The sequence below is a fragment of the Anarhichas minor genome, unplaced genomic scaffold (assembly GCF_050575085.1).
Source record: "Anarhichas minor isolate MPS153535 unplaced genomic scaffold, ASM5057508v1 ptg000004l, whole genome shotgun sequence".
NCBI classification, from domain to species: Eukaryota; Metazoa; Chordata; class Actinopteri; order Perciformes; family Anarhichadidae; genus Anarhichas; species Anarhichas minor.
Genome location: NW_027466450.1, coordinates 5,984,135 through 6,003,999, shown reverse-complemented (window position 1 = coordinate 6,003,999; position 19,865 = coordinate 5,984,135). Strand labels below are relative to the sequence as shown.

At 39.6% G+C, this 19,865-nt stretch overlaps 3 protein-coding genes across 3 annotated transcripts in view; 1 reads left to right on the top strand and 2 right to left on the bottom strand.

Annotated features, from left to right (window-relative positions):
• Positions 1–621: 621 nt before the first annotated feature.
• LOC142962780 (claudin-10-like) lies at positions 622–2,850 on the bottom strand. Its single transcript, XM_076103428.1, has 5 exons — positions 2,619–2,850; positions 1,295–1,456; positions 1,116–1,203; positions 906–1,013; positions 622–817 (listed from the first exon to the last, which is right to left on the bottom strand). Exons 1-5 carry the CDS (start codon positions 2,848–2,850, stop codon positions 622–624), a joined length of 786 nt encoding a protein of 261 aa, XP_075959543.1.
• A 1,162-nt stretch (positions 2,851–4,012) lies between these two features.
• Positions 4,013–8,301, bottom strand: LOC142962790 (claudin-10-like). The gene is made up of 5 exons (XM_076103439.1): positions 8,088–8,301; positions 4,638–4,799; positions 4,473–4,554; positions 4,282–4,386; positions 4,013–4,169 (listed from the first exon to the last, which is right to left on the bottom strand). The coding sequence occupies exons 1-5, from the start codon at positions 8,299–8,301 to the stop codon at positions 4,013–4,015; spliced, it is 720 nt and encodes a 239-aa protein (XP_075959554.1).
• A 2,045-nt stretch (positions 8,302–10,346) lies between these two features.
• Positions 10,347–19,865, top strand: part of LOC142962773 (ATP-binding cassette sub-family C member 4-like) — a 34,704-nt gene continuing 25,185 nt past the window's right edge. The window contains exons 1-19 of the mRNA XM_076103416.1: positions 10,347–10,420; positions 11,351–11,461; positions 12,783–12,903; positions 12,999–13,223; positions 13,337–13,426; positions 13,604–13,767; positions 13,873–13,998; positions 14,498–14,747; positions 14,844–14,951; positions 15,180–15,269; positions 15,978–16,169; positions 16,305–16,399; positions 16,479–16,565; positions 16,647–16,743; positions 17,389–17,619; positions 17,852–17,983; positions 18,137–18,174; positions 18,463–18,557; positions 18,965–19,111. Coding sequence (XP_075959531.1) covers positions 10,347–10,420; positions 11,351–11,461; positions 12,783–12,903; positions 12,999–13,223; positions 13,337–13,426; positions 13,604–13,767; positions 13,873–13,998; positions 14,498–14,747; positions 14,844–14,951; positions 15,180–15,269; positions 15,978–16,169; positions 16,305–16,399; positions 16,479–16,565; positions 16,647–16,743; positions 17,389–17,619; positions 17,852–17,983; positions 18,137–18,174; positions 18,463–18,557; positions 18,965–19,111 — 2,473 coding nt within the window. The remainder of the gene's footprint in view (positions 10,421–11,350; positions 11,462–12,782; positions 12,904–12,998; positions 13,224–13,336; positions 13,427–13,603; positions 13,768–13,872; positions 13,999–14,497; positions 14,748–14,843; positions 14,952–15,179; positions 15,270–15,977; positions 16,170–16,304; positions 16,400–16,478; positions 16,566–16,646; positions 16,744–17,388; positions 17,620–17,851; positions 17,984–18,136; positions 18,175–18,462; positions 18,558–18,964; positions 19,112–19,865) is intronic.

Here is a 19,865-nt window from a genome sequence, read left to right as displayed (position 1 = left end):
GAGACAAGTAACAGACTTTTAAAACAAACAGCAAATTGCATCAACCAGTTCATTAGCAGTGTCGTTCAGTACAAGGACATGTCTAGTCAGTGTTCAAATAGTCCTTAATCATTTTTAATCACGTATGCTTGCTTATGAAATCATCTAGTATAATATCACTTTAATAAAACTTAGGTCTTATTTTTGTAGTTGGCTGTCACTTTAAACAGTTGAGATAACGGTGTACTCACCAAGTAATTCCTCATCCAAACTAAAATAAGTGAAAATATGCACTTTCTCATTGCCATTCATATTAGCATTTTTACTGTATCAATTTAGAAATATTCCAATGGCGTCATCAATAGTAATCCACGCTTTGGTTAAATCACAACAAAGTTAACAATGAGCACGGAAGTGAACAACATCAATAAGTAAACACAAGACAGCGTATTCTATACAGAGTATGACCTGTTTTCCAAAAAACAAAACTTGACAAGATCATTAAAACAACAACAGCAATAACAACAAAATACAATTGTACATGATGCTCTGAAGAGAAAGCAGAGGGGTTTTCATTTTATCTACAGTATGCAATATTCTGATTGTTAGTGAAACTATACATAAAAAAAGAGCTTTGTGGAACTAAACAAATGCATCTCTTTCTGAGATTTTTGTGCGCGTTGTCTGAGAGAGCTTTGAGATCTTGGAGCTGTTGGATGGATCTGAGCCCAAATAAGAGCCATACTGCCTGGGGGGTCTGTAGTATCCGGTGTACAGGGTTCTTCTTCCGGAGCGAGGGGCCATGTACGTGCCTCCCCCATAGGCATATACCACTTTACTGTAAGACCAAAACATGTAAATGTTCATAGCGTGGAATGAACTCAGAAGTCACAGGAAAAGAAGTGAAGATGGATGAATTTAAATACCTTTCTGGGACAAGTACCCGGTAGACGGTCACAGCGTAAAACATCCCCCCTAGAAGGATCAAAAAACATCCCACCAATCCGAGAAATATGGGAGTTCCCAGGTCATACCTGGAATTAGAGAAATGTAAGACACATGAGTCATGATAAACTATACATACTTTAAATACATCAGATTTTTCATAAAATGATATTGTGATGTAAAAAAAGTACCGTAAGACTCCTGGCCCCACGCTCTGCGCAAAGGTTGTTCTGGCAACCCTGTTGATGTATAAGCAGTAGGCGGAAATATCTGACACACCTGCAGGCAGAGGTTTTGTTGAAATCAAGAAATAATGAAGGCAAAACATTTCTGTCATTAACAGAGACAAACGTGTTTGTTGTGTACTCACAGCCAGCAATATGAAACACTGCTCCGGCAAAAAGCAGTTTGTCCTTGGTTTTCTCAGCTCCACCGATATAAGTGCACTCCATCCCGACAAAACAAAGTACAACACCAAAAAAACCAAGAGTCAACCCGCACATTAGCAATCCTCGTACTGCCTGGACAAAAGCTGTACGAAGCAGAAAGAAAGAGTTCAGGCAAAGTATTCAACAGAATAAGTTCTCTCAGACAGAAAAGACGCTAATGTGAGAAATGGAGGATGCCGAAGCTGCTTTTATTCAATAGACACAATAATGTGAACACTTTTTACAACGAAATACTGCTTATGCTTATAATAGTTTTCTCAGTTTTGCTGAGATTTTCTTTGAAGCAGGGATGACAAAATATTCATTGCACCTTAAATTCAAACTTTACCAAAAATGACCATAGTCAGTTGAATTAACACCTTTTTGACAAAGTTGTTACAATTATTTAACTTTTACTTACTTACTACTTAAATTGTATTGTGTGCTCAGCTTAAGCTCTGCAGTAAACTAAATGTCACTGACAGCCCTCATCCGTTGCTGTGCTTTGCTCCACCCGCTGAACAGGACTTCACACTTTTCTTTTCATTCAGAATGTTAAATCTTAGTATGCACAGAAATTGTACCTAAGCCCTAGATTGAGTTTACATTTCCTCTTGAAATGTGAATTAAAGTGATCCATAAATTCCCACAAAACTGAATGTTGAATGACAATTCCTTGATTTTAGCCATGGTGTTTTCTGTCAAAGTCAGTATTGTATTAGTTGTATTCTTAATCCCACAATATTTGAAGGTTACACTGGGACAAATGAAGCTCTGCTGTCTAATGCTAGTTTGTTACATGCACAGAATACATAAGACTACATATTCATACAATCATCTTTTAGGATTTTATTACAGGTTTTGCCTTCAAAAATGTCCATAATATTGACAACTTTCCGACAAAACTGAAACAAAGTAATGTTCACTTCATCGTGTACCTTAAAGTAAGTCTATGGACTTTTTTCTCAACAGCGGCCACTGTGGCAACAAGAAGCGTCAATAATGGGATATATGCTAAAAGGTAGGGCGACAATAGCACAGGTAGAGAAGAATCACGAAGTAAGCTAGCGTGTTATTGCTTATGAATTCAACTTTTCATATTCAGGAAAAATATGTCATAAAGTTATTTCATGTTTCATAACACAGTCTCACTTTAAGCACTGGTGTGAACTAAGTGCCACTGTGAACACTCATCCATAACTGTGCCATGCTCTGTTGAATTACAGGTCTGCCAATCTGTCTATCAATTCAAGGTGAAATACTTACGGGTGACAGTCCAAAGCACAGGGAAGTCTCTACAGTTGGTGACGGCTGTGGAATCGGTGAAACAATCCTTCCATAAATTGGACCAGTACCAGGCCACTTTGATGATAAAGGAGCCCCCTTGTCCTCCTAATTGCGTGATCCTCCAAAAGTCCATGGCCATGGTGCACAGCACAAACAGCCATCCCAGTGATGAAATCAAGAAGCCAAGTACTTGGAGCACACGCTTCTTCATTTTGGAAATCACTAAATTAACCCAGGTATCGTCCACTCAGTTGGGTAGAAGCTCAAAACACGCCAAACGTCAGGTCAGCGTTAAGCAGGATGATGAGTCGTTTCCTGTTTCAGGACAGGAGGACATTGTGTCTGTGTCGTGTGCCATTAGTGTTGATGAGGGCTCTGTATGATTGCGTGAGATGTTTACTGTAAACGTTTTGGAGTGTGCCACCCACTTGAGATAATTCCCTCCAACTCCAGCTACTTTTTTCAGGTTTAAGTCCATGTTTTTGCATGTATTCGTATGTAGCAATAATACATTTAATATGTATTTGTGGTAGGAAAGATCATGCTTGTAATCACCTCAAAACTATTGATTATTTTTGTCAAACACATCATTCGGATAAAACGGTTGACTCTCACGGATCTTCTTAAGAGAACGCAACACAGAATGCAAGACTGCTGCCCTCTGCTGACATGATGTGATCACTGATGAGGAGATATAATCTGTTGATTAAACAAGAAAACAAAGAAAAATGGTATGCTGAAACTCAATTCTTTCTTTTATCTATTTTATTTCCACTCATATACTCTTCCAAAAAACGTAGCCTTCTCATCATTAGCCACACATTTCAATAAATTACAAAATCCAGACCTTTTCTGACCCTCTTCAAGCTTGTTTATTAAAATCATGGAAAACAAGAGAATCTGTGTTTGGCTCCATTTTAAATATTGTGATTACAGATTAACATATTACAGGTTACGTACAGTCAAAGATGCAAACAACGAAGGAAATATCTTGTCAAATATTGCACACTTAATTGCCACAAACATCAAATAGAAATAGAAAAGTATGCAAAAGATTTGATGAGAGAGGCCCCTCCTTGACCCTACGTATGTTTTTGATTTAGTTGTTTAATCATAATACATACATAATCCTGAAATTCAAGGCAAAGTAATATGTACAACTGCCAAATACAGAAGCTGTCTGCTTAGAAAATAGAAATCCCCAACATCAGAGAGTAAACTGCATCATACAATTTAAATTCAGACCCCGGGAAGAAACATTTAGATATTCTAAACTTACTTCCTGATGAGCCACAGATTAACAGCAACACATTGTACAGTACCTCTTTTAAGGCTCACGATTGGCATCAACTAAAAGTGTTTATTCACATCCCTCACACATATGCATTCTTATCAAAGTGCTGCGTCCTGGAGGAGTTGCTGTAGTCTGGAGGCGGCCTCTGGTTTACAGACTTTGCCTTCCCTCTCGGGTAGGAGGAGATATGAGAATGTGAGGCAGCACCGTTGTAGGTATAGTTTGCCTGACTGTGGCTGGAAAGAGACAGAACACAGATTCGTCTTCATAAATTAAATTATGTTTCAACAGAAATGGATCATTCGTGTATCTACCGTATAACAGAAACGTATGTGTTACTCAAAGTACCTTTTGGTAAAAGAACCTGAGATGGAGAAGCAGAGCATGCTGCCTCCAATGATGCAGAGGATAGAACCTGACCAGCCGATAAAGAGAGCAGCTCCCAGTTCATACCTACAGAGAAAGACCAATACTTGTTGATGATGATCATTTTCTGAATAGGTTATGAACACTCTCTGAAACAATAAAACAGTTCTTACTTCTGTGCCATATACATTGGGTCAAAAAACTCTGTCGTTATCCGGTGTGCATAGAGGGAGCATGCTGAAAGTGAGCAGAGGCCTGAGAAGAACAAGAAAAAAGTCAATCTAATTAGACCACACGTATAATTACAGATATTGTAGAGATAATTTGACTGTACTTACCACTAAGAATGAAATTTACACCTGCAAAGCAGGCAATCTTGGCTTTGCTTTTGTCGCTTCCTCCAATTTTGGTGCATTTCATTCCAACAAGGGCAAATATAGAACCAAAAAACCCCAGACAGACAGCTGCAATCATCAATCCCCTGCATGCTTGAATGTAGCCTGCAAATGTAAAATAGAGGTCAACTTCTATGCAATCAAAAGAGTTTTACTTTCTCGGGCTCCATTCTGTGGTTTTGCATTCCCTGTAGTCTCACATCTGCACACCACAAGGTCAATGGGTTTGTGACCTTGTGACCATTTTACACATAAAGCAAGAAAAACAATTTGTCACAATTAACCCTAATTGTTTTCAGGCACTTCGCAGTAGTGTAGGGACTGTCTTGGTATGAAACGCCCCATTAAGATGTGATTTCGTGGCAAATTGTACCTTGGAAGTTAACCCCTGAAATTAGTCAGCCGTGGGAAAAAACACCTGAGGGTCAGAGTAAATCTCCTTTATGGGTTTCAAGCTCCTGGAACACACGCTAAACATTGACACATTTGGAGGTAAATGAGTTGTTCCTTGAAGACTTGAATTAGGCCTTAGGGTATCTATCAGTCCTGAGTAGCAATGAGCTTCAACTAGAATTTTCTTCCAAAGTTTAGACCGAGAAGGAGCTAAACACTTAAAACAGGCACTTGGAAACTGAGGATGAGTCAGCACTAGTCTAAAGATAGAAAAAATACATCAACTCTTTCAGGCATTAACCAGTGTTCTCTAACAGAAAAACAAACAGGAAATCATTTCAACATGATTGACCAAAAAAGGCAGAAAAAACAAGAATCCATTAACAACGGGAACAACGAGCTGACCCTCCAGTGCCAGCATCGAGGCAAAGTCTTTGCAGTTAGAGACTCCAGTTGAATCAGTGACGCAGGCCTTCCACAGATTGGACCAGTAGGTAGCTGTGGTGATGACTGTTCCATCAAGTGAAGATACTTTCCAGTAGTCCGTCGGCAAGGTAGAAGACACCAGCACCCACCCCGAAGAGCTTAGAATAAAGGCCATGATCTGCTGAAACATGCTGCTTGTTCTGCAGAGGACTCCTCCACACTGCGGTGTGACGTCCAATTAAATTGGTGAGATCTGAAATTGTTTAATGGTTCCCTGGCTAGTGAGGAGTGTTGAAAATGTAGCTTTGCGCTACACTAGTAAGTTCGATGGATAGGCTGCGATTGATAGTTAATGTGTTGTGGACTGTTATATTCTGTAGGGAGGAGTTTGGCCCTGAACATCAACAAGTGGCCATTGGTCTTTATGGCGTCTTCCACCCCCGTCCAGTGCACGTCACTGTGACTTACAGTCACAGGTGATGGGGACTGAAAGTTCTGAATGTAGAAAGTGTGATGATAACATCAGTTATGACGTTTAAAATCATAGCAATGCACAGTTAATGTATTGCTCTGTGTTAGTGTGTGTGCATATTATTTTGAGTGGGCATTGTGATGAGCATGAAGTCCAACACTCAAACGACTAGATTAATAAGTAAATATATTGATACCATAACGGAAAAATACTTTGTTAAAAGTGGAATTTTTTAACATAAAATGTTTACTGAATTAAAAGTTGATGTACTTCCATATCAAACACGTAGTATTTATTCTGAGTCGTGTTACATAATTAATGTATTAACTTGTACAATGTTTTTAGTGGTCATTCCTATTCGAGGGTAGGTTGAACTAAAAATGCATCACAAGGCGTGAGCCAAATGTAAATCGTAAGGTGTTCCTGTTATTTTGTCCGTCCACACCACAAAATGTATGAAAGGTGAACCTGCACCTTTCTGACAGCCTCGACAAAACAATAATATTAAGCTTCATAAATCTCGAGAGTCGAATCTGTCTTGAGAAACCACAGCAGACATTTGAGACAGGATACAGTGAATGTGTCCCTTTCACCTTGCACTGCCACCTGCATAACAAGAGTGCTGTAACTTCCTCAAGGACCCAAAGTAGCAGGATTTAAATAACTTATTAACAGTGTGTCATTCACTCTTATACGGAAGCCCTGAGAGGTATTGTTTTTAACCTGTGAAAGATTTGCCATGTAAGTATTTGTTGTTGTAATATTTCACGAGAGGCTGAAGTACACCAAAACCCCATGTTCTACAATAAATAGCAATACAATCATTCACATTTTCTTCCAGGTGACTACTAATTTCTTTATGCACTCGAAACTCAAGGTACATGTGTTGTATGTTGGCAAGTTATGTGACGTTACTGTCATGTTTTTCTTTTGGCTAGAAATTTATTTTAATCTGCTGTTGGGGAATACATGAAAGCTTTTAGTCCTATTTTAGAGCATAGGGTAGTAGTGCACTTCAGCCTCTTGTGGCCGAAATTACAATTACAACAACAACAACAAATGTTTTTCACAGAAGTCAAAACACTAGAAAATTTTGTGCATAATCCAAAAATATTTGATTACAAACAAAGAGCAAATTCCCTTCAATATAAAGTGAATAAAACAACATATAATATGGGTGAAAAGGGATCACACGATTTCATGATTAGAATTTAATGAAGTCTGACTATTATTTTCTCCTTTACTGGCCCATTACTGCCAACAACAGGTATGTGTTTACCTCCTCTGTCGAAGCTGTGACTCAGACACGCTCAGTTTGACATTTCCAACAACGGATTACTCATTTGCCACTGTTAACACATGGGCCATAATCTGTGAAAGAAATAATTATTTACTTATGTTTTTTAGCATACATTTTATTTCTTCTGTAAATCTGAAACAATGCTTGTCGAGGTAACATGTAATTTGTGATTATATCAGCAATGATCATGTAAAAGATAAGAAAAAAGGACACAATCTGACTCTCAAGATAAAAGTCTGGATTATTTTTTAAATGAATATAATCTCATTCTTTCATTGACAAAAAACTAAATGCTATCAGACTGTATCCTCTATAAGATATACCTAATGATGCACCTTAATCAATCACTTAAAAATAATGTATTTCACAACATTTTTTCATAACTTTTCCAGTAACCTTCAATAGTACTTTCAAAGACTTATTTATGTATTGAACCCATTGAAAAGTGGTGACAAGCACTATCGAAAAAATAGGCACTGAATTTACTGAGTTTGAGTTTTGAAAGAAATTGGCAGCAGGTTAATGGTTCTTGATACATCACAGATGCGTGCTTGTGAAACCAAGATTAACATTTGTTTCTGTGTTGAAGAATATTTAGATTACATATTTAGGAACACTTTATGTAAAGCACCTCTGCAGTATACATACAATACCTCTCCATATATCAGCACATAGGCTATGTTCACCCACTAGATGTGTTTCCAATCGCTCCGTTAACATAGACAAATGCGTCACGCAGCAGTGTGAGAACAGACATATTGCTTTGTGGTCGCCCTGAAACTCTGACCCCAGTTTAGCTTACCGTCCAGCTGAAGGATAGTATGATGTGGTCTGCAGTGCAGAGCTCCAATGGCATTTCCAGCACAGTTGTTCCACAGACCCTGGAGCACCCAGGTCGCTGTGATGACTGAGGATGCCCGGCTGGTGGCCCTCCATTCATTGGACACTGTGGCACCAATAGTGGCACCAAGCCCGGCCAGGCCGCTGACAAAAGCCAGAATCTGCAAGCCTGACATTTGGAGGTTTAAGATATGTAAACTGTCTTTTAACAGAGTCAAGAAAATGAGAAGAAATAAAATGGCCCCAGATGGGCAAATTACACCATGGACATGTGTTTCATTGTGATGATTTACAGACAGGACATCTTGCCTGCGTCTCTAGTGGCGAGGGATGGACGCATGTGCCGGAAAGTCAAATAATAGGAAGGAAGTGAGCTGGCAGTTAGTCATTACATTTTGGCAAGATCTATTTTAAACGCACGTTTCGGTCCACAAATAAGGTCAAGTATCATATTAACATTAAAGAAAATAAAGGAGTAATCAGTAATCCTCAAAAGAAGAAGCAATGTGACAAAGTCCAGTTGGTTCATCTATTTTTGCACATAATATTTAGCAACTGAATGACTAATGATTACCAGCTCAAATGTGAACACAAGACACAAGAGTGTCCGTTTGGATCTGACACTATGGAAACTAAAAACCTATAAAAGAGAACATGGCACCCAAAACATTAATAAAACTAAGACCGTGTAGGATACATTGCTTGTACTTGTTTACTTTTTGTAGTATTTTACTACTACTACTCTATTACAGAATACGAAAAACACAAACAAACAAATACAAAAACATCTATCATCATATATAATGTTTGTGATACACATGAAATGTGTTAGGACTGTATGTGAAGTGAAAATAAACACAAACAGTTTACAGTTTCCTAATTGGTAAACAAATTGTGATTCAGTGCATTTGACAGAAAATGGTGTTAGAACGGTCATTGTCAATTTTCCCAATTCACAAATAACAAAGATGATTTATATGAAGTTCATAGGGTTCCTATATTTTATTTGAGGCTATGCCAGGCAAGCCACACACTGCAGGTTGTGACAAAGAACTCCTTGTAGATAAAAAGAGAAATGTGTTACATTTTCTTCTCTGACTTGACTTCTGTTGAATATTAACATGTGTATGACAGGTGACATTGAACTAACTGGATGAGGCCCTGAGGAAGTCCATTCAAAACAGCATTAAATGGGACATTCTCTATAATCAAATCCTAATGAGACAACCTTGATTATACATAAATTGTTCACAGGGTAAAATACTGCCTCAACTGTCTAAGAGATTAAGAATTGGATAACTTTCTCTGGTCCACAAGTGAAAGTGTGTTAAAGGAGAAAGGGTAAATAAATGTATCTTCTACACAGGTAGAAGGAACAAATACAAGAAAAAGGGAAAGCTTTATACAGCTTACATCTGTATGTTTAAGCAGATTTCCATTTTCTTATTCACCAGATATTAAATGCTTTGTTTGAAATAGATATAGTAATCAAGAAGAAGATAGGTTTGGTACATTTTGATTCATGAATATAGGTCAAACTAATAATTTAATCAATCAGGTAATATTGAGAGCAATAATTAATATTACTTTAATCTATACAATACATTTTGAATGTATCTACTACTCCAGTACATTACAGGGGGAAATATTTAATTTGACATTTTTACAAATGTTCATATTACCAGATACTTTAAATATTTTGTTGAGTCACAAAAAGTCTTATTCTCTGTAAAAACAGGCGAAAATTATATTTAATTTTAATAGAAAAAGTGTCAATGACTATGATATAATATAATACAATACAAAATAAAACACTATTAGGGTAGATCCTGCACGGTACAGTGTGGATGATATTACTTTTACTGTAGTACTTTTGTGTTTATAATGATAGTCTGGGTGAAAGAGGACAGAGTTCATGACATGAAGGAGTTTGAGAAATGATGGAGACTTCCATCAGCCAATCCCCAGGCGGTGGGCGGGTTTACGCGCCGACCCGCTCACCTGACAGTGAGCCAAACCAAGCCGGCGGTGCGTCTCGCGTTGTTATCCTGTCCTGAGCGTGTTGTAGGTGGGATATTGACAGACATTGAAGTTCACAGCAGCGGTTCTGTCGGGGTTTTACTCCTCTGAGTCTTTGTCGATATCCCCCTGCCACTACAGCCTGCAGGGAAAGTCCTCAGGTTGCGTTTTACTGTTGGGGGGGGGGGGGGGGGGGGGGGGCATGGAACCACTGCAGAAGGAGGCGAAGGATAATCCGTCGGCTTCAGCTAATCTTCTCTCCAAGATTTTCTTCTGGTAAGAAAAGCGGCCCGCAGTGACAGCCGTGCTTGACGTTAATTGAATGGAGAGCTCTCCTGTGTGACAGTTTGTGGCCATTCAAAAGGCAGGCTGTCCCCTGGATGCGATAGCAGGTAGCTGCTGAGCATCCGTCCATGCGTTAACATGAACCACACCGTTCCCACACGGAGGAGGGAGCTCAGGCTCTTGGGTTTACATTTATCCCCGTAGTCTTAAATCACAACAGGCTGACTTGTGCAAAGTAGCCTATACTTCTGGAGTAGCATGGAGCATGACAAAGTGTGCTATTCAGTTTCACGAGTAAAGTAAAAGTAGTTACTATAATAATAACTTCAGTTGTGTAGCACTATTCTCGACATAAATACAAAGACAAAGTAAAGAGACAGCAATACCCCTTTATATGTGTATTACTGTGTAAATTATGAAGTATAAAGCTTTGGAAGATTACAACAGTATATAAACATATTTGGAAGAATAGAACATTCCACTTCTGTTAACAAAACAAGTGGTATGGCAAGGATACTAAACTGTTGCCCTTTTGCAAAATATCAGCAGATCCTACCCTAGCACTTTTCTTATAAACAAACTCTGTTCGTCTATTTTGATGTTTTTTTAATGCACTCTGGCACCTACATTAAAGATACAAAAACTGTGAATCAATTCATTTTCATAGTGAATTAGAAAATGGTCGTCAGGGCCACATTGCATAGTATCACTGTGGTATGTAAATGTTCCAGCTACATCCATAATGTACAGAAGCAATGTATTTTTGTCTTCTCGTAAAAATCATAGACTGAAAACTCTCTATCTCTTTTATTTCCATGCTTTCTCATTGAGCTAAAACTAGGTTTTCATAGTTTATGTGAACAATAATTTCAATCATTATTTTCAACGACTGAGCTTACTTTCATGTAACTTTCTCTCCAGTTGGCTGAATCCCTTGTTCAGAATTGGGTACCAGAGGAAATTGGAAGAAGATGACATGTATAAAGTTCTCCCAGAGGACGCATCACATAGACTCGGGGAGGAGCTACAATGGTAAGACATTAAATAATGTCCTTTAAGACCTCTTTAGCGTGATTGTTCCCCGTTCTTACCAGCATTCATTGCCGGTTCCTGGCATCCGCTTTCATGATAGCGGTTATGAAAAGTGTTCCCCGACTCTCCAATGGTTTCTGAGGTACAGGAATCCAATTCCCCATCATATAGTGAGTGATCAGTTGAGACTTAAAGTTCTCTTGCTAGGCCTCTGAACTGATGAGACAAAACTGATCATCAACCATTAGCATGAGGTGGTCTGGTACCATGCACACCCGTGCACCTCCTTATGTTAGTACATGGCATTGATAATGAACTGTCTGTGACTAGCACATTATGTGCACTAACACACTGCTCAGGTTTAGATGAGAGTCTTATTCTTCACATCCATACAACTTCAAGGTTTATAGTTATTGACATTGAAATCCCTGAAAGTAAAGGGTAGGTTTGGGCGTTCTCCAAGACCCGATTCACGACTTCAGCAAAGACAACGCACTCAAAACTACTGCCTCCGAACAACGATCAGATCTTTATTCTCATACTAAGCAGTGGCCATGTTGGAATGACCTCTTTCTCCACTGGGACATAATCCAAGTGTTTAGTGGCCAACCAGAGACTTGTGATGTCCTCATCACTGCCTGGCACCTCTCGAGCCTGGACATCTTCTAGATAGGGGACCGACCACCCCCTTTGAGGGTTTGGTGACAGAGTCACTATATGCTTGGAAGGGAAGCCCACCTACGTATATATAGACAGTACCTCACTATCACATGACGGATTACTGAACTCATAATAACCTAAGTGTGACGAGTCTAAAATATCAGCACCTCCCCCATCCGAGGTAAAAGTACTTGATGATGACACATACCAATAGTTAATTCTGCAGCTGCAGTAATGAGTGGATAGTTTTAAATTGTGGAGGTAAAGAGAGAGAGTGCTGAGCAACAAAACAAAGTTATTTCTTCATAATTCAGATCCAATTAGATTTCAATCCACTGCAAAAGCCTAAAAAGGAGTCTCATTATTATTTAGTCATTACGATGCACGGCTACAAATATTTGACTCAGTAAATATTCTATCATGTAAAAACGCGTATCCAGACAGCCACACACCAAAATCTGTAATAAGAAGCATACTTAGTCAGTAAACATCCACTCGTGCACATTATTCGGCTTGAAATATGTGAAACTGAGTTTTTCTTGTGTTTTTTTCCTCCAGAAACATTCAGTAGAGCAACAGTGCATTATTGTGAGTAACACTGCACCATTATTTTAGATTACTGACTGGGAGTAATCATTGCTTTTCTTTTCACTTTTCAAAGGTACTGGAACAGAGAGGTTCAACAGGCGGCAAAAGATCTGCGCCCACCCAGACTTGCCAAAGTCCTTGTTCAGTGCTATTGGAAATCATACGCACGCATTGGAATATACATCTTCATAGAGGTACAGTGCAATGTCACAGTGAAACCAAACGCCTACAGAGAACTGTTTTAATGCAGCACACCCACACATCTGCCTTACATCTCATTTTCTATCAGGAAGTTATCAAAGTCATTCAGCCGGTGCTACTTGGGAAGATAATTGAGTTCTTTGAGAGTTATGACCCCAGCAACACAGCCGCGGTCTATGAGGCCTACAGCTATGCTGCAGGCATCTCCTTGACCGCCATTAGCCTCTCCGTCCTTCATCACCTCTATTTCTACCACGTCCAGCGAGCAGGCATGAAGATTCGTGTGGCCATGTGCCACATGATCTATCGGAAGGTCAGTCATTATGAGGTGCATGTATGTATCCATGTCATCCTCATATTCCTCATAACCTCATGTCCTATTCCTGTGGTTTTTATAACTTGATTTAACACCTTTGTTCTGCAAAGGCTCTTTGTCTTAACAGTAAAGCATTTGCCAAAACTACCACAGGACAGATTGTGAACCTCTTATCCAATGACGTCAACAAATTTGACGAGGTAATTATCTGATGTTTGTATCTTTAATTCTATATTTTACATGTGACTCATTCAATAATAGGGCTGGGCGATATTGCCAAAACTTCTGTCACAAAATAAGTAATTTCATATCTCGATATAGGACCTCAGCATGGTAAAGACGATAAATGATCATGATGAATTATCGTTTTCTTACAGGTAACCTTATATTTGCACTTTCTGTGGATTGGTCCTATCCAAGCAGTTGCTGTGATATTATTGTTGATGTATGCGATTGGCCCATCATGCCTTGCGGGAATGGCTGTCTTCTTCATCCTGATGCCAGTACAGACTATGTTCGGACACTTGTTCTCTCGTCTCAGGTTCGTAGTCAGTCGCCAGATTTACCAAATATAGAAAACTATTTTTAGGTTTGCGTTTGTTTGTTGCACTGGTGCCATTTCTGCCATTTGTGTCACTTGTTTTAGGGCTGAGACAGCAGTTTTAACAGATGACAGAATATCTACAATGAATGAAGTCATCTCTGGGATCCGTGTTATCAAGATGTATGGGTGGGAGAAGCCCTTTGCTGCATTGGTGGATGATGTCAGAAGGTACACCATAAACTAACCTGCATTCCCTTTCATCAAATTTCATTAAAATCTATTAACATGTCTTTGTAATATCCTGTTATTAATAGGAGCAGTGTGTAGGATTTAGTCGCATCTAGCAGAGAGGTTGCAGATTGCAACCAACTGAATGCCCCTCTCTCACCCCTCCCTTTCCAAGTGCGTCGGACAGACGGTGGCCTTCAGGTAATGTGAAACTGCTATAGGCCCTCTCATGAGCCTGTGTTTGGTTTGTCCATTCTGGGCTACTGTAGAAACATGGCGGTGCACCATGGTGGACACCGTGGAAGAGGACCAGCTCCCTAAGTAGACATGAAGGCCACATTCTAAACAACAACATAATGATTCTTAGTTCAGCCCTAAATCCTACACATTGGTCTTTAATTGACAAGCATATGAAAGCAAATGCTCCTGTTTTGCTGCCATTATTGTGAATGAAGCGTTAAACAGCGTTTACTGACAACCTGTCTTGTTACTTTTACAGAATGGAAATCTCCAAGATCATGAAAAGCTCCTACCTGCGTGGCCTGAACATGGCGTCCTTCTTTGTGGCCAGCAAGATCATCGTCTTCATCACCGTCTGCATCTACGTACTGACTGGAAACCAGTTGTCTGCTAGCAGAGTGTTTATGGCTGTTTCCCTCTACGGGGCGGTCAGACTCACCATCACGCTCTTCTTTCCCTTTGCCATAGAGAAGGTCTCTGAGTCTCTCATCAGCATTAGAAGGATTCAGGTAAATACACCACAGACGGATGATATATTTTATACCCAGTGTGTGTTTATCACTGTCACTGAAAACTAATAATCTGGATGCGATTTTTCTTTTCAGAATTTGCTTCTGCTGGATGAAGTTGCTCCTCAGCATCTGGGGCTTCCTAAGGCAGAAAAGAAGGACTGTATAGTGAAGATTCAGGATTTAATATGCTACTGGGATGTGGTAAGAATTATTGAGGGCAAAGTGTCTCTCCTTTCTATCTGTATATTGCTCACGTGCAACAATCCTTAAATCCCCCCGAGAGGGTCTAAGTAAGGATAAAGAGTGTCGCTATACAGATTGTGAGGCGCCTCTAGAATGGTCCGTTAATGTCAGTAAACCCGACAATAACAGACATAGTGAATAGTTACTACATGACATGTGTTTCAGTTCATTTACCTTTTCTTTCAGATGCAAGAGGCTCCGACTTTACAGAACGTGTCTTTCACAGTGAGGCCAGAGCAGCTCCTGGCAGTAATTGGACCTGTTGGGGCTGGAAAGGTCAGATCTGTTTTGTAGTCTTAAGATTCATAGTCATGCACACACACATTATGGTAAATCTGAGACATGTTAACTGGTAAGTCAAAATCATTGATAATATAATGTCATCAGGCGTATAGGAAGTATAGCGTTGAGTCAGTGCTGAGGTTTGACTTATTTTACCAGCAGTTGAATGCCAAATATAATGTCACTGGGGGCCATTAGATTTGACTGACACAATGGAGACATAGATGGTATAATGAGCAGGAAATAGCAAGATTCCTTCATTTCACCATAAATTAATCCTGTTTTTGTATTTGAGTAGTGCTATCATTTCTTGTTAAAGCCAAAGGGCAGCTAGATGCAAGATAGTTAGCTTGCATGCAGGCAGCAGAATGCATTCTTTTGTTTAAAGTTACTGTGAGGAACGTTTAAGTGGTTATGAAACTCTCAATTTAAACTGAAGATTGGCTATTTCTATTAAAGTTATTTTTAATGCTTGCCAATAAATCAGACTGTTTAATTCATAAGCACAAACAGAAACAATGTGTGGCTTTACTGGGAGTTGTGTGCTGTAACTATTTCTTGCTGAACAACAATTTAATGCTAAGCTAAGCTAATTACCTCCTGGCTCAGTTCAATACTTATTTTCTTCAGATCTGACTCCCAAAAGGTTCCCAAAATTGATCCTGAAATCTTAGTTTTTTGCTCTGTGTTTGTGCATGCCAGTCCTCGCTCCTTAGTGCCATCCTGGGAGAACTGAGTCAGGAAAGTGGTGTGGTCAAGGTCAAAGGAGAGCTGACATACAGCTCTCAGCAGCCCTGGATTTTACCTGGCACAATTCGAAGCAACATCCTTTTTGGCAAAGAGCTCGACCCCAAGAAGTATGATAGAGTTCTGAGAGCCTGCGCCCTCAAGAGAGTGAGAATCACTGTTGATTATCACATGCCCCGCTGCATTTTATTGCTCTGTAGACTAGGTATTAGAAGAAGTAGCTTGTGGTGAGTCCCGTTTTTTGTGAATGACTGGTAAGGGTTGCATTTGGACCCTGTTCAGGACATGGACCTGTTGCCAGGTGGTGACTTGGCGATGGTCGGGGACAGAGGGGCCAACCTCAGTGGTGGACAGAAGTCAAGGGTCAGCTTAGCAAGGTGTGCTAAATCACGATGCAGCAAAGCACATTTTGGTTTGTAAGTGACAGAGATAACCTCCGTTTGTGTGTATTTTTAGAGCAGTGTACCAGGATGCAGACATCTACTTGCTGGATGACCCTCTCAGTGCTGTGGATGCTGAGGTGGGAAGGCACCTCTTTGAAGAGTAAGTCTCGTCACGAGTATCTCCCAATTGCTTTTCATGGAGTTTTTTTCATTGCTGGATAGAAATGTTTGTTTTCTTCAGGTGCATTTGTGGACTTTTGAGGAAGAAGCCTCGTATCCTGGTTACACATCAACTACAGTATCTGAAGGCTGCAGATCAAATTGTTGTCTTAAAGCAGGTGTGTGTTTATGTTTGTGTTTACATGTAAAGAAAAGTGCTCAGGTGATTATAAAACAGAATCTTAGTGTTTTATAAAAGCCAATAATAGATTTGTTGCTGGTTACTATGCTCCAAGTTCTCTGAATATTTGCTATTGAAATAGTTTTAATCATGAAAAAGTAGAATAATAATCTTGATTATCAGCTTTTACCACAGCTTTCATCAGCAAAAAAACAAAACAAAACACCTGTTACTTACTGTACAGTTGTAGCGCAGGTAAAACACTTGAAACAAGTTGTATAATACCCGTTGATATGACACAGATCTATTACTTTCACTTGAATGTTTTTCATACATTACCGGTGACCATTGTGTCACAATACATCCAGACATTCAAAAATATTCTGTGAAAAGCCTCAATGAGGATGTTATTTTATTACATAGAGAACACATTTGAGGACTTTGTGTGTCAGGTATGGATTTGTCTTTCTCTAAGCGTTTAAATGTATAGGAAAAAAATAAATCTTACATACTGTACATGCTCTTCTTATTGGTCATATTGACAGGGGCCTAGATTTCATCTCACTTACAGATACTCAAATTTCAGTGGCTATGTGTGTGAGTTCTTGTGCTGTTACCAGCGCCTCTTCTCTGTCATTATCAGGGTCAGATGGTGGCACGCGGGACCTACAGTGAGTTGCAGGGCTCTGGACTTGAGTTCACCTGCCTGCTTAAGGAGGAGGAGAGCCAGGAGGAGGAGAGGCAGGGTGTGACTCCCATCTCTGGGATGGTCTCCCGCTTCCCCCATACGCTTTCTGACAACTCAATGTCCTCTCTGTCCTCCCTCTCCTCCTCTCGGTACTCTTTGATTGAGGGAGCGGAGCCACCTGCAGTGGTAGGTATATTTGACACAATAAATTGCTTATACTTGGCTTTAATTAGTAAAAAGCAGTTTGCATCAAGCTGAAAGCATAGATTCATAGCAATCTCATTGTGGGTAAAAGGCTTGTTCTGCAGTCTACCAGCCACTAGAGGGCAGAAGGTACTCACCCTTACCCTGCTGTTCATTACAGCCAGATCTAAAGTGTTGCTGGAAGACTGGCATTGACACTAGTGTCTATCTGTAGGTGGTGCAATCAACGGAGGAGGAAAGCCGGTCAGAAGGAAACGTCGGCCTGCGTATGTATGTGAAGTATTTCAGAGCAGGCGCTAACTTCCTGGTCCTCTCGCTCCTCATTTTACTCAATGCCCTAGCACATGTGAGTCAATTTTCTTCAATTAATTTCGGTGTATGTTTTCTATCAATTTTGGAAAAATACAACGCATAATTTATCTTTATCATAATTACATTTTAGACGAAATTGAACGGTGTAATAAATTGTGTTGATAAATGTTTATTTTTGCTTGTTTAGATTACATTTGTTCTGCAGGACTGGTGGCTTGCTTGCTGGTGAGATTTGTTTTCTTTTACACCCTGTGAAAAACTCGAATGCTTGAGAATAGCAGGTCTTCTAAGCCAGACTGACATTTTCTAAGCTTGGAAATGGTTGACGATTTAACAGAAGACGACTGAACCAAACTATTTTTCTTGGCCTTATCTGTCACTTGCTGAAACTGACCTTGTGCTTCAGGATAAGGAGGGATGTGTTCTGAATTGTGCCTTCATGTTACAGCGTTCTTTCTTCGTTGTGTTTATTTGTCCTTGTGAATTTTTGGTTCTTTTGTGGCTGACTTGCAGGGCCTCTCAACAGAATCACATCAATGTGACAGAGCACCTCAATGGCAGCTTCCCTCGGCAGCTGGACCTTGACCTGTACCTAGGTGTTTACGCAGGTGAAGCCCACTGAGCGCACATTGCTTTTCATGTACTGTTGAGGCTCTGAATACGCCAGCCATTCAATGAACAGATCCACAGTTCTTTGGCTGTGGCCCAAGGCCTTCAAGGCCCGCTGTATGTGTACATGGGTCTCAGCTGTACAGGGAGATAGCGGTGCCTTTCTTGTTCTCTGCTATTGCATTGCTCTGATTGTCTCCTTGTGACTCCCAGCTTCTTCACTCTTTCAGGCTTTGTATTCACAGTGATAGATCGACATTCAAGACAAAAAAAATCATCATTAAAGGCAAAACTTAAGTAGAATATATCTGCTTTGGAAGATGGAACTTTAAATGCATACCTTGGAACAGGTACAATGTTAGCATTGTGGTATGCTGATAGTTTTTTTCCCCTGTGCTTTTGGCAGGTTTAACAGCCACTTCAGTAGTGTTTGGCTTCCTTCGCAGCTTGGTCTTCTTTAATGTCCTGGTGAGCTCGGCCCAAACCCTACACAACAGCATGTTTAACGCCATCCTTCGGACCCCGGTGCACTTTTTCGACATCAATCCAATCGGTAAGTGGCTCATTTCTTCATCAAGTTCTCATTTAGATGATTGATAACTCGTAACTTACTTACAACATGGTCAAGGTTGTAGAGGAGTGATGAAATGATTATGAGATCATCCAGTGGGACCTTCTGTAGAAGTTATTGTGCTAACATCTCACCACTAGAGAGCAGACTGTTACTTACTTTGACATGTTTTGATCCACTTGACAAACATCCATAATATGCTTGCCCCAAAACTCCATAGTTTGTTCAAGTTCATAATTATAATCAAGTTATAATTATGATAACTTCTGATTTCAAATGTTAAAATTTCCGTCTGAAAAATAGTTTTATTTTCAAATATTTCATATTGTCATCATATTATTGACATGTTTATGTAATTTACCTATAAATAGAACGAACTGATAAATGTTAATCAGAATTTCTAATATACTACATTTAGTTTCATTTCTGACTGTGAATAAACTGCCGTCACAAAAGTCGCTGCTGGGAAGTAAAGTCTCTGTTTCCAAGAGGCCAAATCAGTCAAAAAGCCGAGTGACGACTTAATATAAAGCCATAATGTATTCAAAAAATAGTGAATAGAGTGCTATCTTTTTATTGTGAGCCCAAACAAAAAGCAAACAATCATATTGAATAAATACTGTTTGCAGTAGATCCTGGACAGTGTTGTGTTTGGACTATAGAGCTGTGTAATTACAGACATATTTGTCTTGTGCGCTGTATCAGAAATCTTCGATTATTTTTTTTGTCTTTGCAG